At 41.8% G+C, this 27110-nt stretch overlaps 1 protein-coding gene across 1 annotated transcript in view; it reads right to left on the minus strand.

Moving 5' to 3' along the window:
- The window catches only part of ACADSB (acyl-CoA dehydrogenase short/branched chain), a 47102-nt gene that overhangs the window by 7368 nt on the left and 12624 nt on the right, over positions 1 to 27110 (minus strand). Inside the window, exons 2-8 of the mRNA XM_003794082.3 lie at positions 16362 to 16521; positions 13154 to 13254; positions 10022 to 10228; positions 8663 to 8833; positions 6925 to 7050; positions 5639 to 5731; positions 2349 to 2438 (exon numbers count right to left, since the gene is read on the minus strand). Coding sequence (XP_003794130.1) covers positions 2349 to 2438; positions 5639 to 5731; positions 6925 to 7050; positions 8663 to 8833; positions 10022 to 10228; positions 13154 to 13254; positions 16362 to 16521 — 948 coding nt within the window. The remainder of the gene's footprint in view (positions 1 to 2348; positions 2439 to 5638; positions 5732 to 6924; positions 7051 to 8662; positions 8834 to 10021; positions 10229 to 13153; positions 13255 to 16361; positions 16522 to 27110) is intronic.

Raw genomic sequence — 27110 nt, forward strand, 5'->3', positions numbered from 1 at the left:
GTTCCCACACAGGCACCGTGAGAAGTGAGTAAGGCACGTCTCCTGCCCCATGAGACCTCACCACTGCTGAGTTCTGGTTCCCTAACTGTGTTGAGAACACAAGGCCTGGCGTGAAGAACATGCTCAATAAATCTGTGCTGAATAAACATCTGAAAGAGCTAAGATGAACAGGCCTGGTCCCTCCCCACAGGGACCTTCTAGTCCAGAGATCAGAAAGGTGAGAATGAACACAGGCAAAACAAAAACCAAATCACTCTAATGAGATAAAGTTGTTGGGAAAAACCCTCCTAACTTTAATGAAAGCTTCACATAATGTTGCTTTTTAAGATCAAATTTCTAAGTTTTCTTTAAATTACTCGCACAAGGCATCTCTAAAAATGTCATTGTGATTATGTCTTAGTACAATTGATCTCTTGCATCTACATGTAATATACAGATACACACAGAACAGTTTCCTGTGTACAGGGAGATCAAAGACTTCTCTTAAAACTGTCTTTACATTTTGTCCCTTTCATTACAATCTTTGTCGTAGCTGGCTCTGAGCAAGGGCTCTATTATAATGAAATGAGAATTAGAGTAGGAGCCAAGACAAAACCCTGTCATTTTGGTACCATAGTAGCTATGTGACCTTGGAGACTCAACTTTTACATGCCTCAGTTTCCCACGCATAAGACGGGATGGTGGTAGGCACTGGCCAGGCCTGCGACACTCAGTCTTTCTGGGTCTTGAACCAGCCGTGCATGTCTATAGCCCAGTATGCATGTGTGCAATCTGAGCATACTTGTGTGATGCCTACTCACTGTTAGAAGCCCGCAGACCATGCAGCACAGCAGAGCTGGTAGTGTAATAAGAAACTGTACTTGAAGCCTAGAGCTGCTTAGAAGATTCTGCAACCATGTAAAGTAATTATTTTGGAATTTTAGCTGGGACTACAAGTGCCCGCCACAATGCCTGGCTATTTTTTGTTGTAGTTGTCATTGTTGTTTAGCAGGCCCAGGCTGTGTTGGAATCCACCAGCCCTGGTGTACGTGGCGGGTGCCCTGACCACTGAGTTATGGGCACCAAGCCGGCTGATTGCATCTTATTTGCATTTATGGCAGGAAACTGGTTCTTCTCTAACAGTGGTCTCCAACCTTTCTGGCACCAGGGACCAATTTCATGGAAGACAATTTTTCTACAGTTTAGGGACAGGGGATGGTTTTAGGATGATTCAAACACATTACATTTCCACTTTAGCTCATCAGGCATCAGATTCTCACAATTATCATGCAACTTAGACCCCTCACGTGTGCAGTTTATGGTAGGGTTGGTGCTCTGGTGAGAATCTAATACTGTAGATGATCAGACAGAAGGCAGAGCTCCAGCAGTGATGTGAGCAATGGGAGTGGCTGTAAATACAGATGAAGCTTTGCTTGCTTGCACACTGCTTGTCTCCTGCTGTGCAGCCTGGTTCCTGATAGGTCACAGATAGCTACTTGTCCATGGCCTTGGGTTGGGGCCATCGCTTCTTAAGACATATGTGTCAAAGTACAGTTAGTCCTTGGAGGATTACTGCACGGTTCTGGACTGAATAGGGGACTCATAACAAGTGTACTATTTACTGAGCACTTGTTCTACCTACACAATGTGAGAAATATCTTATACATACATACCTACTTTAAAACATGAGAAGGGGCCAGGTGCAGTGGCTCACACCTGTAATCCTAGCACTCTGGGTAGTGGAGGCAAGTGGATTGCCTGAGCTCACAGGTTCAAGTCCAGCCTGAGCAAGAACAAGACCCTGTCTCTAAAAATAGCCAGGCATTGTGATGGGTGCCTATAGTCCCAGCTAAAATGAGGCAAGAGAATCACGAACCCAAGAGTTTGAGGTTGCTGTGAGCTAGGATACCAGAGCACCCTACCAAGGGCAACAGACTGAGACTCTATCTTAAGAAAAAAAAAACACAATAAGGAAGTAGTTATTATTTAACAGACAAGGTAGTTGAAGCTCAGAGAGGCAAGAAAACTTGCCTACAGCCTAAAGCTACTAGGTGGAAGCAGCAGGATTTGAACCTAGGAGACCTGAGTCCAGACGCTCTGCCCTGGAACTTCTGAGGCAGTGAGGAGACGAGGCTATAGTCTCTCCAACGTGCCCGGGTCACACCATAGCCGGGCTTCAAGGACCACTGCTCTGCCCTTGGAAAAGATCAAGGCATTCACAGATACCTGTCATGAAGCCTACTCCTTCCCACCTCTCTGCCACTAAAATCTCCTTGAGGGGATTCCTTCCATCTCTCTTCAACACAGTTTTTCCATAATAGGAAGCTGGGAGAATCCAGCACAGTAGAAAGAATCTAATAATTCCATACCTGAAAATCGAATATTCTTTTGCCAAATTGTGTTCTTTCTTTCATATATGGAATAGTGTAGTCAAAACATCCTTGGGCCAGTCCCAGCATCTGTTAAAAAAAAAAAAAAATAAAAATATATATATATATACACACATATATATTAGAATTTCTTACTTTGTCACAAGTTTATGCTTTTAATTATCCAAGTTGTAAATTGTTTTCACACCTAAATTGAATAGCTGGGGTAAGAGAAGAACAGGAGATGCCCAGGTGGTGAGGTATGTGCTAGTAACAGCTCCTCAGCTGGGTGTGGTGGCTCACACCCATAATCTCAGCACTCTAGGGGGCCGAGGCATGTGGATTGCCTGAGCTCAGGAGTTTGAGACCAGCCTGAGCAAAAGCGAGACCCCTGTCTCTACTAAAAATAGAAAAACTGAGGCAAGAGAAAGGCTTGAGCCCAAGAGTTTGAGGTTGCTGTGAGCTATGATGCCACGGGGCACTCTACTGAGGGTGACAAAGTGAGACTCTGTCTCAACTCTCCACCCCCCCCCCCAAATACAACGAAACCCTTGCTTAAAAACTGAGTCTAAATCTTGACAGTTGGGGGTAGAGTGAGCCTAAGCATCAGCATTTAAAAAACTCCTTGGTTGATTTAATGCACAACTAGGGCTGAGAACAAGTGATAGAGAAACTGGTAAAAGCATTAATTCACATGCTTGAAGAAACAGATCAGGACATGGTGATAATTTTAGCTGAACTGTCTCATTGCTAATCAAATTTCATCTCTATTGAACAACTCAAGCTTAAAAATGATTCCTAAATTTCCACATTAGGTAGCCATTAAGTCACTATCCAATTATGTCAAACTTTGTAGGTTTTAGAAAAAGAAAAAAAATCAATAGTTAAAGCTTTTTGGGGAAATACCCACAAACTCATCAATATTTCATTAACATTCATTCAGATTTTCTTTTAGCCTTTTATTTTGAACTTCCTAGAGAATAGAATATTATGTTAAAATTTAAAGAGACAGGTGGTGCCTGTAGCTCAGCAGCTAGGGAGCCAGCCACATACACCAGAGCTGGCGGGTTTGAATCCAGCCTGGGTCTGCCAAACAACAATGACAACTATAACCAAAAAATAGCCAGGTGTTGTGGCAGGCCTGTAGTCCCAGCTACTTGGGAGGCTGAGGCAAGAGAATCGCTTAACCCCAAGAGTTTGAGGTTGCTGTGAGCTGACGCCATGGCACTCTACCCATAGCGACAGTTTGAGACTTAATCTCACAAAAAAAAATAAATAAATAAACTGTACAAAAGCAAATTATGTAACCAACCCATAATATTCCAAGATAAAAATAAATAAAAATTAAAAAAAAATTAAAAAGTCCCCACAAACCCCAAATAAAAATGAGGCAGCAGACTCACTGCCCTTTTGGCTATGAGATAAGATGATGTCACTGTATCCTTATAACAAAAATTTAAAGTAACATTCCATATTGACACGAAGGCTGACATTATCAGTTGTGGATTAAAATAGGTTTTCCTATTGAGTACAATGTTTCCACTATAAAATTGAAGAATTAAATTCACTCCACCTGCAAGGTTTCGAGGATGGATGCCTTCAGTTCACTGTTATAGTGGATGTCCCTCCTCTTCTAAAAGGCATCTACCCAGACAGAGTAACTACCTGACCTTAACTTTTAATTAGGTTATAAGATAAGTTGGAGTAATCGGACTAAAGCTCAGGCCATGTATTTTATTGCCAGAACATCTATATTATTTATATGTTTGGGAATAATGAGATCCAGTCCTAACCAAGTTAAATCGCAGAAAAACTTTAAAAAGAACTGATAAGCCCCTTTATAATCCCAGCACTTGGGAGGCTGAGGCGGGTGGATTGCCCTGAGCTAAAAGGTTTAAGACCAGCCTGAGGAGAGTGAGACCCTGTCTTTAAAAAACAAGAGGCTGAGGCATAAGAATTGCTTAAGCCCAAGAGTTTGAGGTTTCTGTGAGCTGTGATGCCGCAGCACTCTACTGAGGGCGACAAAAGTAAGACTCTGCCTCCAAAAAAAGAAAAAGAAAAAGAATTGATAAGCCAATATTCTTTAGTACTATACTGTTTAACTCTGTGGGAAAGGGTTAGGTTTTGATCTAAGAATAATTTGTTTGCAAAGTAACAGCAGCACAAAAAAAAAATTTAGAGTCTAAATCAGGGGTCCTCAAACTTTTTAAACAGGGGGCCAGTTCACTGTCCCTCAAACTGTTGGAGGGCCGGACTGTGGGCCCTGGGACAGTCAGTTGCTAAGCAGGACAGGCAGGTGCCACAAAAATACCCAGGGGGCCACACGTGGCCCTCAGGCTATAGTTTGAAAACAATGTCTATTCCAACAGCTGTTATATATGAAATATCTTCAAAATGTAAAAGCCACAGTTCTTAAATTTTGGATACTCATTGATTAAAAATAAACAAATACAAATAATGTTATTTATAATAACATCAAAGATATTCATTTATTAATCTAGAAAATTGTTATCACTTAATAGAAAATGTAATAGCATTATACCACGTAAAGGACAAATTTTGTTAAAAAAGTGGAACAGTTTTCATCTTATGTATATTACTTAATTGTGGCTCTTTTATTTCATATGCCACCAAAAAAAAAAAACCAAAAAACATTGTCTGATTTTTACCTGTAAAAACACTAAGCAACAAAATCTATTTATTATCTGCAGATTCTTTCTCCACAGTTCAAGGTATCCCAAAAGTTGCCCCTAAAATCACCATGCAAAGAGAACATGGAATGTTGCGGCTAAATGTACCTTTATTTATAAAATATTCACTATAAAAAATATTTGTAAAATGTATCAAATTTTGTAAATAAAGGTACATTTAACTACAATTTCTCATTCTTCCTACATATGTTGACTTTAGGGGTAACTTTTAGAACACTTTGTAGAATAAATATTATTTGTTCTTAATTTTAAAAATTTCTTCCATAATTTCATGCTTTGAAAAATTGGTTTCTTAAAAAAAACATTTTTAATTTTCAATACATTTTAGATGTTATTGGTACAGGTATTGAATAATATTTATTCAGAAAAACTGGTATTGCTAGGCCATTGTTTAGTTCTCCGGACACTTCCACAATTGCCCAAAACAGAATCTGCAAGAAGTAATCTGAAGCCGCAAGTAAGGGGAGGGTGCCATCTTGTGTTCACGAGCTTCCAAATACTCATTGGTCTTAACTGCATTGTTTTTCCGTTTTCCATTTTAATTGCCTCTCACTGTGGAACAGCTACAGTGCGACTCACCTGTGCAGCTATTCCTATTCTACCTTCATTGAGACTCTCGATGGCATACTTATAGCCATGGCCGATTTGTCCCAAGATATTAGCTTCTGGAACCTGAAAAAACAAATGAGCACTTAGTTCTCAATTTAATTTGACTGTATTCATTTTCATCTATTTTCAAAGCACTTAAAGACTCAATTTGTGTGACATTCCTCCCTCTCAGGACTTGCTGACATCTCAGCATCTCCCTCTACACTGCTTCCTCACAGCTCTCAGAGGGAAAGTACCCAGATCCACGCTGTCCACACTGCATGCTCCAAAGCCTTGCCTAACTTGCTGAAAGGATGAAGGGATCTAGAAAAAGGGAATCGGATCACATTCATCCATAACAGAAATATTTTTCCCCCCAATTCTTACCTGTATGCTGTAATGTGAGATAACATCATAAAAAACATGTAAGGCCTTGCAAAATCTAAAGTAGTAAGCCCTTCATCTGCTGAGGCTCTTCAGCGTCTCCAAAACCAACTGAGGGGTGTGTATGTGCGTGCACAGAGGGGACAGAAAGAGGAGGGAGGAAACGAACAAAAACAGTTCTTAAAAATTAAGGCCAGCAATAATAAAAAATACACTTTTGTGCATTTTGTGGACAGATGGGAGAGGGTACGGGGGAGAAGAAAGACCAGGCAAAGTACAAGGAGGGCAGTTGGAGTGAAATGGTGAGACCCAAAATGCCATTTGTAAAGATGACAACTCTCCCTTTACCCCCACACCCATGCACAAAAAGATCAAGCTCTACTATGTGTGGTGGAAAACCCACCACAACCTGCCCTACCACAGAAAGTTCTAAAGCATAAGCCTAAGAATTCCGTCAATCTGTTCCTAAGAGACTTTCAACTGTGGGCTTTGCCTGCCTGGTTTCTGCTCTCGCTGCGCAACATCGCCATCTTGTGGCCTTTGGTGCACTGACACCAGACTCCCTTCTGCGAAGCCACCTTTGGTTCTCAAGGATCAAGTTAAAAAGTATAAATGGTTCAGAAGTATGTAAGTTGTAAAACATAAATGGCGTTAATTCTCAACATTTGCTCCTGAGGCCAGCTGCTGGGCAGAAAGATTTCCACCCCTGGCCTAAACTTTTGTTGTAAAACGAGTGTTCAGTCATGACTTAAGTGCACTGTTGAGGAGTTTCACAAAATATTCTCCTGTGAGTGCTTGTTGCCCCTTGATACTTTGACACCTCTCTTGAACACCTACTATGATGCCAAGCTCTTTTCACATCAGTCTTTTATCGAATATTCTAAGATACCGACCTTGACATCTTCAAACGTTAAAGGGCACGTGGAAGACGCTCGGATCCCCATTTTGTTTTCTGCTCTTCCTATACGAAGGCCTGCACTATCTCGATCCACTAAGAAGCAGGTAATTCCTTTATATCCCTTAAAAAGAAGATTTAAGATGCTATTACCACTTAGCCTTACAAAATCCCTTGTTTCTAAAGAACTCAAAGTAAAAAGGAAACTAAAAATAGACTTTGGCAATAAATACTAATGTACTCAGAATGACAACACGGGCATTATGAAACAAGAGGGAATGAAGGACATTCAATCCAAACTCAAGTACCTGACCGCTCCTTTCACTTTTTCAGAAACTGTCAATGACATTAAATTTACTGTTATACATGTAATTTGACAAGATGATGAGCATTCCATATTTTAAATTTAATTTTATTATATACTTTAAAGTTTTAGCAATTTATTTTAAATAATACATTAATGAAAAGATAAAAGATTAAAATTTGCCATTTTATTTACCATTTTGCTAGATGTATATTTTCCAACTGAACAAAATATTCTTAAAATAAATAGATACTTAAATTCTTTTTTTTTGAGACAGAGCCTCAAGCTGTCACCCTGGGTAGAGTGCGGTGGCATCACAGCTCACAGCAACCTCCAACTCCTGGGCTTAAGTGATTCTCTTGCCTCAGCCTCCCAAGTAGCTGGGACTACAGGTATCCACCACAATGCCTGGCTATTTTTTGATTGCAGCCATCATTTTTGTTTAGCGGGCCTGGGCTGGATTCCAACTTGCCAGCTCAGGTATATGTGGCTGGAGCCTTAACTGCTTGAGCCACAGGCGCCGAAGTAATACTTAAATTCTTTATTATTAAATAGAAAATTGGAATTCCACAACATTAAAGATTAGATTCCTATATATTATGAGATAAGTAATAAAATGGTTCTCTGTGTTCAGTCATCCCTTGGTATCTGGGGAGACTAGTTCCAGCACCCCTGAGGATACCCAAATCCACAGTCCTTTATATAAAGTGCTCAAGTCCCTTATTATAAAATACAGTAGTATTTGCACACAACTTATACACACACTTCTGCAGACTTTAAATAATCTTTAGATTACTTATACAGCCTCATACGATGCCTATACATCACTTCGTTCTAAGTAGTACTTGGTGCATGGCAAATTCAAGTTTTGCTTTTTGGAACTTTGTGGAATTTTTTTTTTGAGACAGAGTCTCAAGCTGTTGCTGGGTAGAGTGCCATGGCATCACAGCTCACAGAAACCCCCAACTCCTGGGCTCAAGTGATTCTCTTGCCTCCACCTCCCAAGTAGCTGGGACTACAGGTGCCCACCACAATGCCTGGCTATTTTTTGGTTGCAGCTGTCATTGTTGTTTGGTGGGCCTGGGCTGGATTCGAACCTGCCAGCTCAGGTGTATGTGGTTGGCGCCTTAGCTACTTGAGCCATAGGTACCTAGCCATGGAATATTTTTCTGAATATTTTTGTTCTGTGGTTGGTTGAATCTACAGATGTGGAACCCACAAATACAGAGGGCTGGTTTTAATTAGTAATTGTGTCAACAATATTTATTTTACGTTAGTAATGAGAGGATGAAAAGATGCCAGTTGAGATCTAACATTTTTGGTACCGAGAAGGAAAAACATCAGGCTAAATCCTAAAAAGGAAATGGAGAGAGGACAGTGAAAAGAAGAGAGATGAGAAGAAAAGAGGGATTAGTTTTATCTCCACACTCACAATGTTGGGGTCTACATTCGCCATCACCAGGAACAGGTCTGCATACTCGGCACTGGAGATCCACATCTTGGACCCATTGATGACATAATAATTTCCCTTTTTATCAGCTCTCGTTTTCAAAGCAAACGGGTCGCTACCTGCTCCGGCCTCTGAGAGACAGAAACTTCCTATCTACGTATAAGAGAAAAACAACTGACATTAATGACTATATTTGTACTCTGTATAACAAAACTTATGGCAAAATGGACATTTATAAATCAAACCTTTATCTAGTTTTTAAAAAAGTCTATATCTATCAAAATTGTAATATTATTCTGACAGTATTATTTTCCAAAATATATGAGGTTTAACAATTAAGTTTGTGAATTCATCCTAGAAAAAGTGCCACCGACTTCATTGCTGGATATCACTACGGTCACCTTTGAAGTCCTCCCATTGGCTATCTGATGACCGTAGTGATTTTCAGCAAGTGAGGTATGTCACACTTTCTCTAGGATGAGTTCAAAAACTTAAATGTAGACCTCATACGATGACAGCTCTGATGGCCATTCCAGCAAAAGAGTTTTAAAACTGCTTTGAAGTGCTGGCAGTGGTGCATAGCCCCCCAGGCAGAGCACTCTGAAGGTCACCATACTGATACTCAGCAATGAGGCAGGTTGCACTTTTTCTAGGATGAATCCAGGAATGTAATTGTCTGACCTCATATGCCAGAATTTGTTTAAGACAAATTCAAAGACTTAAGAACACACAATGAAGTTTATTTAAATTGATTCTAATAATTATAACAGAAAGACATCTCAATGTAAATGAAACCATCAACAAAGGTATTAGAGAATATAACTGGGACAAAAAGGAAATAATTTTTTTTTTTTTAGACAGTGCCTTACTATGTCACCCTCAGTAGAGTGCTGTGTTGTCATAGCTCACAGTAACCTCAAATTCTTGGGCTTACGCGATTTTCCTGCCTCAGCTTCCCAAGTAGCTGGGACCATAGGCACCTGCCACAATGCCCGGCTATTTTTCTGTTGTAGCTGTTATTGTTGTTTAGCAAGCCGGGGCCAGTTCTAACCCACCAGCCCTGGTGTAGGGTGCTAGCGCCCTAACCACTGAGTTATAGGCACTGAGCCTAAAAAGGAAATAATTTTTTTGTCTGATGATTATTCTCTAAATTTTCAAGTGGCAGATGAGAGGCAAAGTGTATTTTTCTAGTAATATTAATTTATTGAGAATTGCTTGATTAATTGATGGTGTTGCACTGTGTTTCTAGATAATAAAGTCAATAACACAGCTACTTTTCTCCTGAAAATATTGTAAATTTAGAAATGATCAGACTCATTTCAACAACTTATCTCAACTCACCATCTCTGTAGCCAGCTTGGGTAAATAGGTGGCCTTCTGCTCTTCTGTTCCAAGTTTTGTAATCATTTTGTTAATTATTGTGTTCTGGAGGTCACAAAAGATTGCCACAGCTGCATCGACTTTGGCTAATTCCTCTATCACGAGGATAGTGGAAAAAAATGAAGCTCCCGTCCCTCCATATTTTGTGTCAATTTCAACACCCATCAACTAAGGGAAAAACAAGGAAACAGATTAAGAAAGCTATTTTATACGGAGAATTTCTTGCAAGTACAAATTCAAAGATAAACTGTAATCATATATATTCTCGACTTTAAAATTTTGCATGTATTATTTTAATTTGGTATGGCTATTTTGCTATAAGTAGCAAAATCTGTTACAGAAACTATATATATTTGAAATGCAGGAAATTACATGCTATCATTTGTTTCCTTTTGGGATCCAAGAAATGAAAATAATGGAGGTAAAATGCTTTGAAGGATAACCGAACAGAATGAGAAAATACATACTCTATAATATATATATATATATAATCTGATGACCTTTCTTGTTAAGAACTATTCTTGCCTGCTTAAGGACTGTATTTGGTGGCTTGGAGCTTGTAGCTCAGCAGCAAGGGTGTCAGCCACATACACTGGAGCTGGTGGGTTCGAATCCAGCCTGGGCCTGTCAAGCAACAATGACAACTACAACCAAAACATAGCTGAGTGTTGTAGCAGGAGCCTGTAGTCCTAGCTACTTGGAAGGCTGAGGCAAAAGAATCACTTAAGCCCAAGAGTTGGAGGTTACTGTGAGCTGTGACGCCACAGCACTCTACTCAGGGCCACAGCTTGAGACTCTGTCTCAAAAAAAGAAAGACTGTAGATGGTGTTTTGGTTTTTCAACATGACATCCTTTATACTGATTTCAGTGTCCTAAAGAAACAGAAGAAAATATCCCTCAGTGGGAATATCTACAGTTTTATTTGGTATACTTTCTTCTATTTGGGCTCTTACACATTGACTTTCTTTTGTGAAGACAGAATCTCACTCTGTTGCCCTGCCCCAGGCTAGAGCGTCCTGGCATCATAGCTCACAGCAACCTCAAACTCCTGGGTTCAAGCGATCCTCCTACCTAAGTCTGCTGAGTAGCTGGGACTTCAGGCACCTCCCACAACACCCAGCTAGTTTTTCTATTTTTAATAGAGATAGGGGTCTCGCTCTTGCTCAAGCTGGTCTCAAACTCCAGAGCTCAAGAGATCTTCCTGCCTCAACCTCCCAGAATGCTGGGATTACAGGTGTGAGCCACTGTGCCTGGCCTACCTTGACTTTTCTTAGCCTGGAAAATAATTGAATGCCCATTCCTCTTGGGTCATTTTAGCAGGTCGAGGATGGTTAGCAGACATTTGGACATGTTTACACTAGACAAGGCACAGGTACCTGGTAAACACGAACAAATGCTGGCCAAGGTCTTCCAACAACCCTGAGGAAGTCTGACCAGTCACCACTGGACCTTCCACTGTACTCTCAACTTCAGAAAGACAGCGTGTGTACATGTACTCAAGACCCACAGCTGCTAACAGATGAAAGGACGATGTTCCTCATCCTTCCAGACAATCTTGGAATCGTATCAGGCTGCAGTCAGGGCTGTGGCTGTTAGTTCAGGCTGAGGGGGAGGATGACTGAGATGGCCAGAGGAACAGAAGTGATGTTCTGGGAGGAAGAACGGAAGGATCTGGGTGTGCCTGAAGACTCAGGAGGGATGCTAACTATCTGATTATATGTCTTCAACAGCTGTCAGAGATGATGAGTCTCTAAAAATGTGACTAATTTCCCACAAAGTGGAAATACTGTTTTGTTAGCTATTATGATAGGTGACCAAAGGGCTGGGACGAAGGGGTGAGAGGCGGGTGAGGCGGCATCTAAGAAAGAGCAGTTTATGGAGATGAGCAGTAGCGGGTAGGGCTCACTGCAGACCCTTCTATTTGGGCTCCTACACATTGGCTTTCTTTCTTTCTTTCTTTCTTTCTTTTTGAAGACAGAATCTCACTCTGTTGTCCCAGGCTAGAGTGCCCTGACATCATAACTCACAGCAACCTCAAACTCCTGGGTTCAAGTGATCCTCCCGCCTAAACCTGCTGAGTAGCTGGGGCTTCAGGCACCCCCCCACAATACCCAGATAGTTTTCTGTAATCCCAGCACTCTGGAAGGTTGAGGCAGGAGGATCACTTGAGCTTAGGAGTTTGAGACCAGCCTGAGCAAGAGCGAGACCCCGTCTCTATTAAAAAGCCTGGACTGCAAGAACTGCCACTTCAAGAGAGAGGTTTCAAACTCAAGTCAGAAAACTTCTCAGAGAAGCCTAGAGGATGTAGAAACAGTGAAAGAAAAGAAAAAGTTTTTTTAAAAAGTAGGCCAGGCGCAGCGCTCTCACCTATAATCCTAGCACTCTGAGAGGCTGAGGTGGGTGGTTTGCTTGAGCTCAGGAGTTTGAGACCAGCCTGAGCAACAGTGAGACCCCGACTCTACTAAAATAAAACAAACTCGCCAGCTGTAGTGGTGGGAGCCGACAGTCCAGCTACTTGGGAGGCTGAGGCAAGAGGATTGCTCAAGTCTGAGAGTTTGAGGTTGCTGTGAGCTATGATGATGCCATAGTACTCTACCCAGGGTGACAGAGCGAGACTCTGTTTCAAAACAAACAAACAGTAGAGCTTTTTAACTATGGAGCATTGAGTTGGAGAGTACTTTGCTGTGGCATCCGCACGATGCCCTGTAGGGTCTGGCTGCGTCCCTTGCCTCCAGCTCTCCAGCAGAACAACCCTGTTACAACAACCCAAAGTGTCTCCTGACATTGCCAAATGTTCACTGGAGGGCAAAACTGGCCCCTGTTGAGAACCATTGACCTAAAGAAATGCATCACTGTCTCACTTCCCAAGTTTTCCTTAAAAAGCACAGTATTTCTAATTTTAAATGTGAATTCCATCTTTAAGTATATAAACATTAACTAGGACTTCAATCTAAAAAAGAACAGATCATTTTGGCTAGGAAATGAAGAGTTCATTATGCAATTATGATAGTCTTTAAATCTAAAAATATGCATACATTTAAACACTGAAATGTAATTATAAAAGCTTGAAATTTGAAGAATTATAAAACATACCCCTTGTTGAAATAATCCTTCTAGTACTGACTTCTCCATTTTCGAATTTTCATCCATGGTTGAAACCAAAGGAGCAATTTGTTCCTGTGCAAATTTTTTAACTGCAGGAAAAGAATTACTGATAAGTCTATCTCAGGTAGCAGTCATATTAATAAAAATTACAATTAGCTCATAACAGCTTGCTGACAAAATTTTGCCTTTTAACTAAAAAGATATACATAAGCATTCTTCTTTCAAAATATAATTTATGAAGTGTTTTAAACATGTACATGTATAATTCCTCACTCCCCTTTGTAACTTCTGGTGACATTAAAACATAAATAATTCATGTATATGACACAACCACAACAAAACAGAAAGCACAAAATGAAACATGAAAGCCCTGCCCCTGCCCCAGCCCCTCAGTCTACTACCTAACGGCAACTAGCTTTAAGTTTATTATATATTATTTCTGAAAACTTTCTTTTGAGAATCACCTATATTTATCTGTACAGAAACATTTTATATATATTTTTTACACACAGGAAGCATAAAATACATATTTAATGGTATCTTGCTTTGCTCCCACTTATATCTTTTTTAAAAAAATTTTAATTTTTTTTTTTTTTTGCAGTTTTTGGCCAAGGCTGGGTTTGAACCTGCCACCTCCAGTATATGGGGCTGGTGCTCTACTCCTTTGAGCCACAGGTGCTACCTCCCACTTCCATCTTGATGATCTTTTTGTGCAGTGCATCCCCCTCGCTCGGCCCTTTAACAGCTGCCTGGTCATGTGGAACAGGGCTTCTCCGCTTTGCATGCTGACATTCTGGGGCAGGGTAAGTTTTTTTTTCTTAGAGACAGAGTCTCACTTTGTCGCCCTCAGTAGAGTGCTGTGGTGTCACAGCTTACAGCAACCTCCAACTCTTGGGCTTAGGCAATTCTCTTGCCTCAGCCTCCCCAGTAGCTGGGACTATAGGCACCCGCCACAATGCCTGGCTATTTTTTTGTTGCATTTTGGCCAGGGCCAGGTTCGAACCGGGTTCGAACCCACTACCCTCAGTATATGGGGTCGGCGTTCTACTCAATGAGCCACAGGAGCCACCGAGGTTAAGCTATGTTGTTGGGACGTCCTGTGTGTTGTATGGCAGCATCTCTGGCCTTTGCCCCTCTAGCTACTGGTAGTACCTCCCAGTCTCAAGTTGTGGCAACCTAAAGTGTCCCTAGATATAACTAAATGTCCCTGGGGGCGACATTGCCCCCATTGAAAACCACTGTTCTAGACCTGGTAAGTCTTGGATGCATGCCAATTCATTCTGATGAAAACACCTTGTTAACTTTACCATCACCATAATACCACGTGCGCACATGGGCAGAGAAGCCCATGGGGCCAGACCAAGAGATCGGCGCATGCTGGCTTAATCTAGGATTCCTCTGTATCTGCACAAATGCTTCCCCTGTCTAGAATGTCTTCCTGTCCCTCGTCCAGCTAGTCAACTGCTCTTTATCCTTCAAGGTACAGCTGAAGAACCACACTCTTTGCCCAGCCTTTCCTGACTCTCCCCTAGCCTACCTCCTGCCACCTCTAGCTAATTTTAGGTACTCTCTGCTTCACTCTCCAAATACCTCCATGACCTTTACCATGTTATTCTGAACTATTTATTTGACTATGAAGTTCTTTAAAGGCAGTGATTTTTCTCTTTACTCTTTAGATAAGCACTAAATAAACAGATATGAGTGATTCTTTTGATTTATGTAAAATATTTGACCACTCACCCTATTTCTTTCTTAACCACCCCAAACTCATCTCCCCAAAAGACCATATTTAAAAGTTGAAGGAACAAAGGAAAATAAATTTACTTATTATAGTTGTAAGAATTCTTTAAAAAAATTTTTTTTGAGATGGGGTCTTGCTATATTGCCCAGGCTGAATAGCAGTGGCTATTCATAGGCATGATCATAGCTCACGACAGCCTCGAACTCCTGCCTCAGCCTCCCTAGTAGCTGGAAGTCCGTGCATGCCACTGTGCCCATTCTATAGTCAGAATTCTAAGACTGCCCCAAGATTCCAAAGCCCTGGTATCTACATCTCCTTTCAGTTTATTCAATGGAACATAAATCCAAGTGCTGCTGAGATATTTTTTAATATCTATGTGTGTGTGTGTGTATATATATATATATAAATTAATGTTGTAGACCCAACTTATTACCAGGTCTCAAATCAGCTGACTTAAAACAGACAGATTATAGTTGGCGGGCCCTACCTAATCAGGCGAACCCTTGAAAAAGATGGGGCTCTATCTGGTGAAACAGGTTTTAAGTATGAGAAGGATGTGATGCAAAGGAGAATTACTGATTTTGAAGACAAAGGGAGCCACACAACAAGGAACACAGAGGCCTCCAGAAGCAATGAGCAACCTCAGGCTGACAGCCAGCTGGGCAATGGGGACCTCAGTCCTATAGTCACAAGGAACCAAATCCTGATACAGCCTTGGGAGCTTGGAAGCACTCTGAGCTCCAGATGAAAATGTACCTTACCTCAAAGTTAGTCAGTCTTCCGAGACCCTGAGTCTGGCTCGTTACCCCTGGGCTTCTAAGCTACAGAACTGTGAGTTAGTGGGTGTTGTTTTAACCTATTAAGTCTGTGGTGACTTGATACCCAGTAACAGAAAACAAATACACTTACCATCTGTACTCTCCAAGAACATTCTGACATTGTGCTCTAGATTTTTAAGTGTGCCATAATTTTATACACACACAGATATCTACACATGTATATAAATGAATACAAACTGCTGTAGGTTTATGGCATGCAACCTCTGTTTCTTGATTCAGGCTTTGTATTTCAAAGACAGGTGTTTCATAGTAAAGGTAAATTTTAAATTCCACATCAAATATAAACACCCCCCCCCCCTTTAAAAAACAAAATGGACCTATGTGTACTTCTAAACTCTGCAAGGCTGTTTAAGAAACTGGTGAGAAGGTGGCTCTGGCAAGATCTGGGAAACTCGGAACAGAGGTGAGAGCGACTTCACTTTTAACCATATAGCCTTTTATTCTGTTGTTTTTTTAAATCTTAGAGAAATCTTAAATCTTAGAGTATTACCTTTTCAAAAAAAGAAAAAAGTAAAAATTCCATTCCCAAAGTTAGATGGACGTATTTCCCAACCATAATTTCATGTACACCCAGCTCATTATCAGAAGATGAGGTGAAGCTGAGAAATTCACTCACCTGAGCTCTTTATCATTATTTCGTCATCTGTAAATGTTTGCAGTGGGGCAAGTGGGAGTCTGTTATTTGCCATCTCGAGCAGAGCTTCTGACTGGGAAGATTTTTGGACATGAGGAGGAATCTTCCAAGAAGACAGGCAAGTTGGAAAATGTCTTCTTAGCTAGAGGAGCAGATCCCAGTGAAGAGGGCACACATACAAACAAACAAAAGAAAGGTATCTGGACATCAGTCTCTTCGGGAATAACTTTACAACTCGTTCTTACATTTCATATCACCAAAATAAAGCACCTTAACCTACAACATTTTTTAATTCACTATCTTTTGAACACAAACACATTAGTTTGATAACATTATCAGATATCTCCGTTATTGAGTAATGAGCTGTTTTAAATAACACATTGCTCAGATAATTAACTTTAAGCAATAAAGGAAACAAAACTTTCTAGAGAGGATTCAATTCTTAAAATGTATTTCATATTCCACTGAGTTCTTAGATAGGAAAACTGGAATTATAACACTATTGATGTCTATTTGACTGCCACCAAGAGACCATTCTCTTATGGGCTGGGCATGCTGGCTCAAAGACAATGGTCTTGATGACGGTCAAACTTATTATCCTAGCACTCTCAGAGGCTGATGTGGGGGGATCGCTTGAGCTCAGGAGTTTGAGATCAGCCTGAGCAAGAGCAAGACTTTGTCTCTACTAAAAATTGAAAAACTAGCTGGGTATTGTGGCTGCTGCCTATAATCCCAACTACTCAGGAGGCTGAGGCAGGAGGATCACTTGAACCCAGGAATCTGAGGTTACTGTGAGCTATGATGCCCTAGCACTCTAGTCTGGGCAACCAGAGTGAGACTCTGTCTCAAAAAAATAAAATAAAATAAAGAGAGAGAGAGAGAGAGAGAGCATTCTCTTGTAAGGGTAGAGCTAACTGCCCTTCTGCAAGTGGCCCAGGCAGCTGTGTTTTTGAAATTTTGCTAATTTTTTTCAACTTTTTATAAGTAAGAGATACTATAGCATAAAGGTTAAGAAAATAGGCTCTGGAGTCGGAAAGAACTAGTTTCAAATCTAATACCTGATGTTAATACTTATGTGATCTTGGGCAAGTGGTATACATATACTGAGTCAAAGTCTCACCCTGTCACTCCTGGTTGAGTACAGGGGTGGCGTCACAGTTCAATGTAGCCTCAAACCTCTGGGCTTGAGGAATGTTCCTGCCTCAGGACTAAAGCCAGGAGTCACAACACTACTGAGGTACAAATTGATTGTATGCCTATAGGCATATACCACCATGCCGAGCTAATTTTTCTATTTTTTGTAGAGATAGCATCTTGCTATGTTGCTCAGGCTGGTTTCAAACTCCTGGCCTCAAGTGATCCTCCTGCTTTGACTTTCCCCAAAGTGCTGGCATTACTAACGTGAGCCACCACACTCAGCCTGGGCAAGCAAAGTCTCAGTTAAAACCACTCTGAGACTCGTCTCTACTAAAATCTTTCCTTACCTATAAAATACAGATCATAACCTCTTGCAGTTTTATAAGGATTAGTAAAATAATCCATGAAAGGGTTCAGCCTATGCTGCCATACAGTAATGGCTCAGTAAACATAAACATTAAGGACGATTCCTACTACAACTGCTGGTGGTGGAGGTGGTCACAGTGTAAGCGGTAGGTAGCAGTAATAATCATTTCTTGCTATTAATGTGCCTCCTTGTTGCAGTGCCCCAAATCCTTTAACAAATGTAGAAATACACAGAAATATGTTTGCTTAATCATTTTGACTAAACACGTGAAAAGCTGAGAAAAGAGAACAAAGAAACAGGAGTCACCGTGTTTGAAACCACTGTCAACCTTTGCTACACACAGGCCAATCTTTGCAATTCTGTTCCCGGAGGGAAAGAAATCCCATCAGAAGAGACTCATGTCCGGGTAAGTCTGCGTCTCCATTGTTCTTGTTTTGTGTTCAGAATTAGGAGACAGTTTAGGGCAAAGTCGTGTGGAATTCTTTTTTTCCTCATTATAAGGCAGACTTGGGGCAAGAAAATTTCAGGCTAGAAAGAAGGCAGAGAGGACATGAGGTATTGTCGTCTTCCAGAGGAGACAGACAGTGAGAATTACAAAGAGCATGGGCCAGGTGAGGTGGCTCACGCCTGTAATCCTAACACTCTGGGAGGCCAAGGCGGGTGGATTGCTTGAGCTTAGGAGTTCAAGACCAGCCTGAACAAAAGTAAGACTCATTTCTACTAAAAATAAGAAAATAACCTAGGTATGGTGGTACATGCCTGTAGCCCCAGCTAGTTGGGAGACTGAGACAAGGGAATTGCTTGAGCCCAGGAGTTTGACATTACTATGAACTGTGATGCCACTGCACTCTATCCTGAGACAACAGAGCAAGACTCTGTCTCAAAAATAAATAAATAAGTAAATGAATAAATAGATATTTAAAGAATTTTAAAAATAAGAATAGGATGGGCATAGAGGCATGCACCTATAATCCCACGTCTTGGGAGAATTGGCCTGAGGCCAGAAGTTGGAGACCAGCCTGGGTGACACAGTGAGACACTATGTCTAAAAAAATTAAAAATAATAAAAATAAAATTTTAAAAATTATAAAAGAAAGAAGGGTAAAGGAGAAGTGAGGTAAGAAATGGAAGTGCAAAGGGGCTCAAGAAGGGGGGCAATGCTGCTTAGTAGCGGAAGGAGGGGACGTGGTCGGTAGCATCTGGCACAGAGAAGGGAGCAGGACCGGGGAGAAAGGATGGAAGTATTAGGGGGAAGGGAGAGAGGGAAGGGTGGGGGCAAGCTGGCTCCGGGGCTGGTGGTCCCGTCTTAAATGAGATCGGCAAGTCTGTGAATGAATGAGAGGAGACGGTCTTCTCCACAAAATGCTCAGGAAACTTGCCCAGTCATTTCAGAAACCGTAAGAGACGGCCTACACTTCTTATTTCTAAGGGAGATTATTTACTTCACTAAACCCACTACAGAATTCTTTGTGTTTCTTAGTCAATATGTCACCTTTGCACCTAAGTTTATCTTTAGATGAAAGCTTACCACCGAGAAACTTAAGAGCCAGTGGGTCTTACCACAGTATCTATTTTTCCTGCTGACACGACTGGGAGCCCCTTAGTTTCAATACTGCTACTGACAAAGCAGATGACTGTTCAACACACAGTAATTGTTTTAGATTCACAGAGAGGATATCAGAGGCAAATGTACTTGAAAAAGTCTGGAATGGTATGCAGTCACAGGGGAGATAACTGAAGATACCCATAAAATATGCTGAGCGGAGGCCGTTTTTAATGAAAGCATTAAGAGATATTACCTATCTTTTTCTGGCAGAAAAAAAATTCTATTTAATAAGACAGTTTTTAATAAAGGAAACGTTTCTTTCCCTTACCCTTAACTGCACGGCCTGAAGTTTCAATGTTGATTTTCTCATGTCCTCTGCCCTTCAGTGGTGACCTCAGCCTTTGCAGCCTTGGTGTCCACTCCATCAAAATGATTTTCCACAGTTATAACCCATTGCACCACATCATCACATTTTTTTGTACAGAGCAGCAATTGCTACTTGAATGGAATAATGGTTATTTATGCCTTGCCAAATACTTTTTTCAGAGTTGAGTCTGATCTGTTTCCTCCTCAACTGACCAGACTTGTGCCACACTTAGAAGTGCTGATGATCAAGCCTGGGGCCTGAAGACCCCTACGGACAGGACAGAACGATAGAGCCCATGAACTTGGATGGAGGAAAAATTAACATCTTCGTTTCACTAATCACTTAACTGCAACAGCACTTCTTTCAATCATGAAGGCTGATAACTAGTTATAGTAGTTTTAGCAGAATCTATGACACTGTCATCAAAAGAAATTACAGATAGCTCACTGAGTTGGTGCAAATATCTTGAAATATTGTTTGAGCTCACCACTATTTGAAATTCACAGCATGCTGCCAGATCTAAAGAAGCACGTGTTACTATGTCATAGTTAACATAGATACTAAGTTACTATGTTACTATGTTATAATTAAACAAATTATAATTATCATTTTCTCTACAATCCTGTATATTTTATACATTTTTAAACATTTTGATAAAATGTCTGTAAACTTTACTACACTGTTGTATGCACCTTACTCATGTCACAAAAAAGGTTAAGAACACGTGATTATGGAATCATCAAAAGAAATTATAGATATTTTTATATTACACTGAGTTGGTGCAAATATCTTCAAATACTGCTTGTGCTCACTACTATTTCAAATTCACAGCAGTTATTAGAATTGCTGCCAGAGCTTAAGAAGCACATATTACTATATTACAACTTAAAAACGTAAATTAAGGCTTGGCGCCTGTAGCTCAGTGGTTAGGGCACAGGCCACATACACTGAGGCTTGAACCTGGCCTGGACCAGCTAAACAACAATGACAACTGCAACAATGAAAATAGCTGGTCGTTGTGGTGGGTGCCTATAGTCCCAGCTACTTGGAAAGCTAAGGCAAGAGAATCGCTTGAGCCCAAGAGTTTGAGGTTGCTGAGAGCTGTGACTCCATGGCATTCTACTGAGGGCAACATAGTAAGACTCTGTTTCAAAAATACAAACTTAAAAAAAAATGTAAATTATAATTTCCTTTATAATCCTATATATTTTATACATTTTTAAACACTTCGATAAACATTGTTGTATATTCCTCACTCATAGAAAAGGGTTAAGAACACCTGATTGGGGAATGTTATGGTAAAGGTTCTTAAACTTAGTTACTGTGCTGATCATAACCCTTTCTCTATTGTGCTCCAGCTTAATGAAGTATTGTTGCAAACAGTATTAAAGTGCTTCAAACCTAGACGTTTTCATATCATATGAAAGGCTACAGAAGACACCAACAAAGCTGTGTTGGCCTACAAAGAATGGATCAGGCTTTTCACAGAGAACACTTCCAGCGTAACACAACGGCCCTTGACCTTAAATCCCTGTAGTCATTTGTTCCTGCCTAGCTGGGTCCTCTTCCTCTCCCTCCTCCCTGAGATAGTTCAGAGGCACATCTGCACCCCGTGGGCCGACTGTCCACCCAGATGTCATTGAGCACTACACACAATTCTCTCCCTGTCAACTTCTTAGAACATTCCTTTCTCTTTCCTGAAGTAAGGGTGACTTCACTTTCCCCAGAGTACATTACTTCACCTGAAGCTCTCAAGTGGAAACTGTTCCTTCTCTCACAATCTACCTTTCTAGGAGTGAGGAGGTAGGGTCCATTAACTCCCTGCTCCTCAGCAAGGCTTCAAGAACATTACACCTCCCTGCTCTTGTGGGAGGAAGGGAGGAGGGAGCTGCAGAAGAGAGGAGACCATTTCCCTTGACGATCAGGCCATCACTCTCTCCCTCTGCCAAGCCTCAATGCTGGCTCTTCTGCCCTCCTGGTCAATTACTCTTATTTACTGAACCTAGTTTACAAACATGCTCTTCACCCAACATGTGCCAGTATCTGAGGAGACTGCAGAGTCCATGAGGGTAGCTCATGCAACATGGCCTTGAACTCTGGCCTTGAACTCTTCGTCTCCAGCAACTCTCTCCACTGCCACCCCCTCTGAGTTGTATCTCAGACCCAGCTTCCTGTCCCTCAGCTTGCCCAGTAATCTACGCCACCAATCTGTTCTACACATGGCCAGCTTGTCACTCCCATCATACCACTAATTTCTCTGTCCCCAAATCTCTCCTGCTTTCGTTACCCTCATTGTCCTGCTCCTTCTCCTCTATATGTACAACATAAATAATGCCCCTCTTTTTAAGGCCAGTCCATTGACCTCGTCTCAGAATCCCATCCTTCCCACCTTCTCAGGGTCCTTGGGAATCACTTTTGTCCTCTCAGGTTTTTCCCATTCCTCCCTCAAACTTCTGATCAGCATGAAAACCCTGCTCTAATTCTCACCACATTCACTAACCATCCTCGACGGTGCAGCCACCTCTAGCCCCCACCCTTTCTCCTCTCCTGCTTGGCCAAACGTTGCCCAAAGTGGCCTCACTCATTGCCCCTATCTGCTTTACTTCCCCACCCACAGTCAATTCCTCACCCGCCCCCCAAGATGCTTCCTCTGAGCTCCAGCAGGATCTCCCTCCATGAGGTCACCCAAGGACATTCCCAGACTTTGCAGGCCTTGACTCACTTGCCCTCAGCAGCAGTTCAGCCACATTGTCCTCCTTCCAAATTCCCTGATTCTCAGGACTTTGTCCTGCACTTGTTCTCTTCCCATTCTTTCCAGCTCAAATCTTCCCCAGTCTTCTATAGCTTCTCCCCCACTACTTGGCTCTTAAGACTTAGGGACAGTGAGAAAGAGGGAGGAGAGACTCTTACACTCTGAGTTAAATGTGCAATCAGTGCGGACAATTCGGTGATGGCAAGGATATAAGCATGTGCTATGCTGCGGTCTGAGCCCCCTTGGGTGATGAGACTCCCCCACAAGCATGGGGCTTGACAGGAAAACTAAGGTGCAACTGGCCCTACTCACGGCCCAGCAGCAGGGGGATGTGACCACACAACGTGAGAAGCACAGTAATAGAGGTTATGTGCAAAGGGGACTTTGTCTTTCGCTGGAACAGTTTAGGGAGGCTTCAGAGAATGGGTGGCATTTGAGCCCTGAGTGGGGAGAAGCAGATCACCTGCCGTGACAGAGCATTCTGGGTGTAGGGGACAGCAGCTGCAAACCACAACACTCTGAGCACTCTCCAGATGGGATGCCCTGCCTCTTTGACCTTTAGCCCCAAGAAGCAAGAGCCAGCTTATACCTTATTAAAACTATTCTTGAAGGAAAAAAAGATATGTGCCATGCTTTGACTGGGTCTCCTCCAAAATTCAGGTGTTGAAACTTAATGTGATAGTGTTGACAGGTGGGGCTTTTAAGAGGCATTTAGGCCGTGAAGGCTCTTCCCTTGTGGATGGAATTAAGAACCTAATAAACGAGGCTTCACATGGATCAGGCTCCCTTGCTGTCTGCTTTCTACCAAGTGAGGGTCTGCAAGGAAAGCCTTCCCTGGACAAAGAAATCTGCCTGTTCCTTGGTCTCGGAATTCCCAACCTCCAGAACCGTTAGAGACTTTCTGTTCTTTGTAAGTTAACTCAGTCTATGGTATTCTGTTAGAGCAGCGCAAAACCGACAACATATTTGTACCAAGGCCTGGCAAGTGTACTTTAGTTCAGATGCGAAAACAGTCACACGGAAAGGATGCAGTGATGTTTATAAAGGTAAAAACCTAAAAGTCCCATCATCAGCAAAGGAATGCATAAATCATAGTACCCTGATTCAACAGAATTTTTATAGCAGTTAAATGAAAGTAGACAGCTACATGTATCAGCACAGAGAAATCTTGAAAATATAGAGTAAAAAAAGCAACTGGCAAAAGGATTTGTTGGGGACAGCATTTCTGTACAGTTGCTAAGCACACCACGTGATAGTATGTATTCACTCTGGTGCACGCAGGTAGTAAAGGTCTAGAAACATGAATGAGAAGCACACACACATCAGCTTCAGGACTGTGGGTACATCCAAGAGGGAAGTGTGGGGTTTGTGCTGGTTTTACTTCTTTGAAAAAATCTACAGCAGGGCTGGGCTCATGCCTATAATCCTAGCACTCTGGGAGGTGGAGGTGGGTGGATTGCCTGAGCTCAGGAGTTCAAGAGCAGCCTGAGCAAGAGCCAGACACTGGCTCTACTAAAATAGAAAAACTAGCTGGTGCATGCGTATAGTCCCAGCTACTAAGGAAGGTGAGGCAAGAGGACTGCATGGACCTAAGAGTTTGAAGTTGCTGTGAGCTATGATGCCACAGCACTCTGCCCAGGGGCACAGAATGAGATTCTGTCTCAGAAAAAAAAAAAAATCTGTAGCAAAGTGGGTTAGACACGTGGGTGCCAATTACGTTAGCTCTTGTGCTTTTCTGTATATTAGAAATTTAAGAATAAACAATTTTTTATATTGGGCAGCGCCTGTGGCTCAAAGGAGTAGGGCACCGACCCCATATGCTGGAGGTGGTGGGTTCAAACCCAGCCCTGGTCAAAAATTGCAAAAAAAAAAAAAAAAAAAAAAAAATCTTATATTAAGGTGTCTCCTGTAGCTCAGTGGGTAGGGTGCCAGCCACATACACTGAGGCTGGCAGGTTCAAACCCAGCCTGGGCAAGCTAAAATCAGTAATGACAACTGCAACAACAACAAAAATATAGCCGGGCTTTGTGGTGAGTGCCTGTAGTCCCAGCTACTTGGGAGGCTGAGGCAAGAGAATCGCTTAAGCCCTTTGAGGGCTGTGACGCCAGAGCACTCTGCTGAGGGTGACATTTTTGTGACACTCTGTCTCAAAAAAAAAAATTGTTTTAATATTAAGACTATTTACATTAGGTATAATTGCCTGAACCATGTATGTGTTAGCATCTCAAGGTAGGCAGAGCTTGAAATGGCTAGAAGTAGGGGTTTATTTTGTTTTGTTTTTGAGAGAGCCTCACAATAATTGCACAGGTTACGGTGTGGTGGCATAAGCCTAGCCCACAGCAACCCCATATTCCTGGGGTTAAGCCATCCTCCTGCCTCAGCCTCCGAGTAGCTGGGACTACAAGCGCCTACTACGATATCTGGATAATTTTTTAATTTTTAGTAGAGATGAGTCTTGTTCTTGCTCAGGCTAGTCTCAAACTCCTGAGCTCAAAGGATCTTCCTGCTTCAGCCTTTGGGGAGTGATAGAAAATACAGGCGTGAGCCATCACATCTGGCCTCAAGTAGGTTTTAGAAAACATGTTCCTTGCCACTACACAATTTCAAGGATTTCTTAAGAACCTAACTGTTGAATATAGTTACACATAAGCAAACTAAAGAAACTAGTTTAGGGAGGTGCCTGTGGCTCAAAGGAGTAGGGTGATGGCCCCATATACCAGAGGTGGCGGGTTCAAACCTGACCCCGGCCAAAAACTACAAGAAAAAAAATTAAAAAATAAAAGAAACTAGTTTATTCTGGTAACATTTTCTAACCACTGTACTAGTGTCTTAGAAACAAGTGGCCCTGAGATTTAAATCTGGGGTTAGCATTCTTGGCTGCACACCCTATCACTTGGCAAACTTAGAAAAGAGCTGTCTCAGTGGCCACCAGTCAAGGTTATGATCCAGTAGACTCAGGCCTGGGCTTCCTTGGTGCACAGGAGGTCCCCAGGTGATTCTAATGTGCAGACTGGGCTAGCACCTTTGGCTCTGAAAGGAAAGCCCTCAAAGCCAGACCATTCACTTGTTGCTTAGAGTCCAAGTAAAGACTATGAAGGTGCCTGCCGGAGTAGAGTAGGCAGTCAGGTAGATCTGACAAGGGGGAGGGAAGAGAAAAGTTAGGCCCCTGGCTCATACAAACCTGGAGAAGAGCCAATAATTCCCAGCATTGCACGAGTGTGCAGTGACCTCTCCCTGGGTACAGACGAATGAGAACAGAACAAACACTAACCACCCATCAGATGCCTTTGACTTTAACAAATAAAAATACCACCTGCCCAGTCCCTTCCCTGAGATTGTACAATTGCCTCTGCACCAGCTGTTCCTACGCCTATGCGCATTCACCCACACTCGCCACTCTTACTGGGTTGTGTGCACATCCTGAAATTATTTTCAGCAATGTTAGCATGAAACTTTATGTGGGTGACACCCCAGGAAACCCTCCAATCATCTGTCTTTAACATTGTTCTTTTGTTTTGGACAAGTAACATGTGAACAAGGCTCAAAAAACTCATCCCATCCCCATCCATTCCACTTCTTAAACTCCCTGTAGGAAAATGCTTTGATTAACTTCTTATGCATTCCTCTAGTGTTTTGTTTTGTTTTTGAGAGAAAAATCTGTAGCTCAGGCTGGAGTGCAGTGGCACCATAACTCACTGTAGCCTCAAAGTCCTGGGCTTAAGGGCTTCTTCACCTCCAAGTAGCTGGGACTACAGACGTGGACCACTGCTCCTGTCTCTTCAAGGGTTCTTTTAAAACAAATATAAGCAAATAGGAAAATATATTTTCTCCTAGTCCTTTCCAAAAGGTAGCCTACCTGACTCTGCACTTTTCCTCTCCCCTCGCCCCACATGTAGCAATATATCTTAGAGATCTGGTTAAGCCAGGACAGGAAGAGTACTTTCTCTAATAGTTGCAAAAGCGATCATTGTGTACAGGAACTTTTTGTTTCTTCAAACCAGGTTCTACTTTAGACAATCAATAGAGGTTTACTAAGCCATGATTTGGGGATACGCCAGGGAAAAACATGAACCACAGACAAGCTGTGGCTGTTTATTTGAAGGGGAAGTTGGACGCTTAAAGGCATACAGAGAAGAAAAATGTGTGTGTGTGCACATGGGGTCCCCACAAAGCAAAGCAGTTACATTCTTGTGATGCCCAAGAAATCTACATTATACATAAAGAAAGGGAGTGAAGGAAACATCAATTATGTAGGTGTCCCTGGATAGGTAGAAGAATGTCTGATTCTGACTCCCTCCAGTTCTGTCCTGTAATTCATTCTCATTTTGGAATCAGACAGGCTCTAGTTTTAGGTGCTAGATATAGGTACAATTTGCACGTCCTTGCAAAGACTAGCAAAAATTTCTTTAAAGAAAGACCTGTGGAATTAGGGGGTGGTCCTGAGTCCTTGATTTTCTTTTTACAGGTCACATAGGAAACTAATAAGCTGTTACCCTTGGGGCAGGGTAGGGTGGGGAGAGATTACATGGGGTTAAGTATAATATAACTCATCTTGTTATAAC

Source organism: Otolemur garnettii, unplaced genomic scaffold (genome assembly GCF_000181295.1).
Source record: "Otolemur garnettii isolate 467f Iridium unplaced genomic scaffold, OtoGar3 scaffold00075, whole genome shotgun sequence".
In the NCBI taxonomy this organism is placed as follows: domain Eukaryota; kingdom Metazoa; phylum Chordata; class Mammalia; order Primates; family Galagidae; genus Otolemur; species Otolemur garnettii.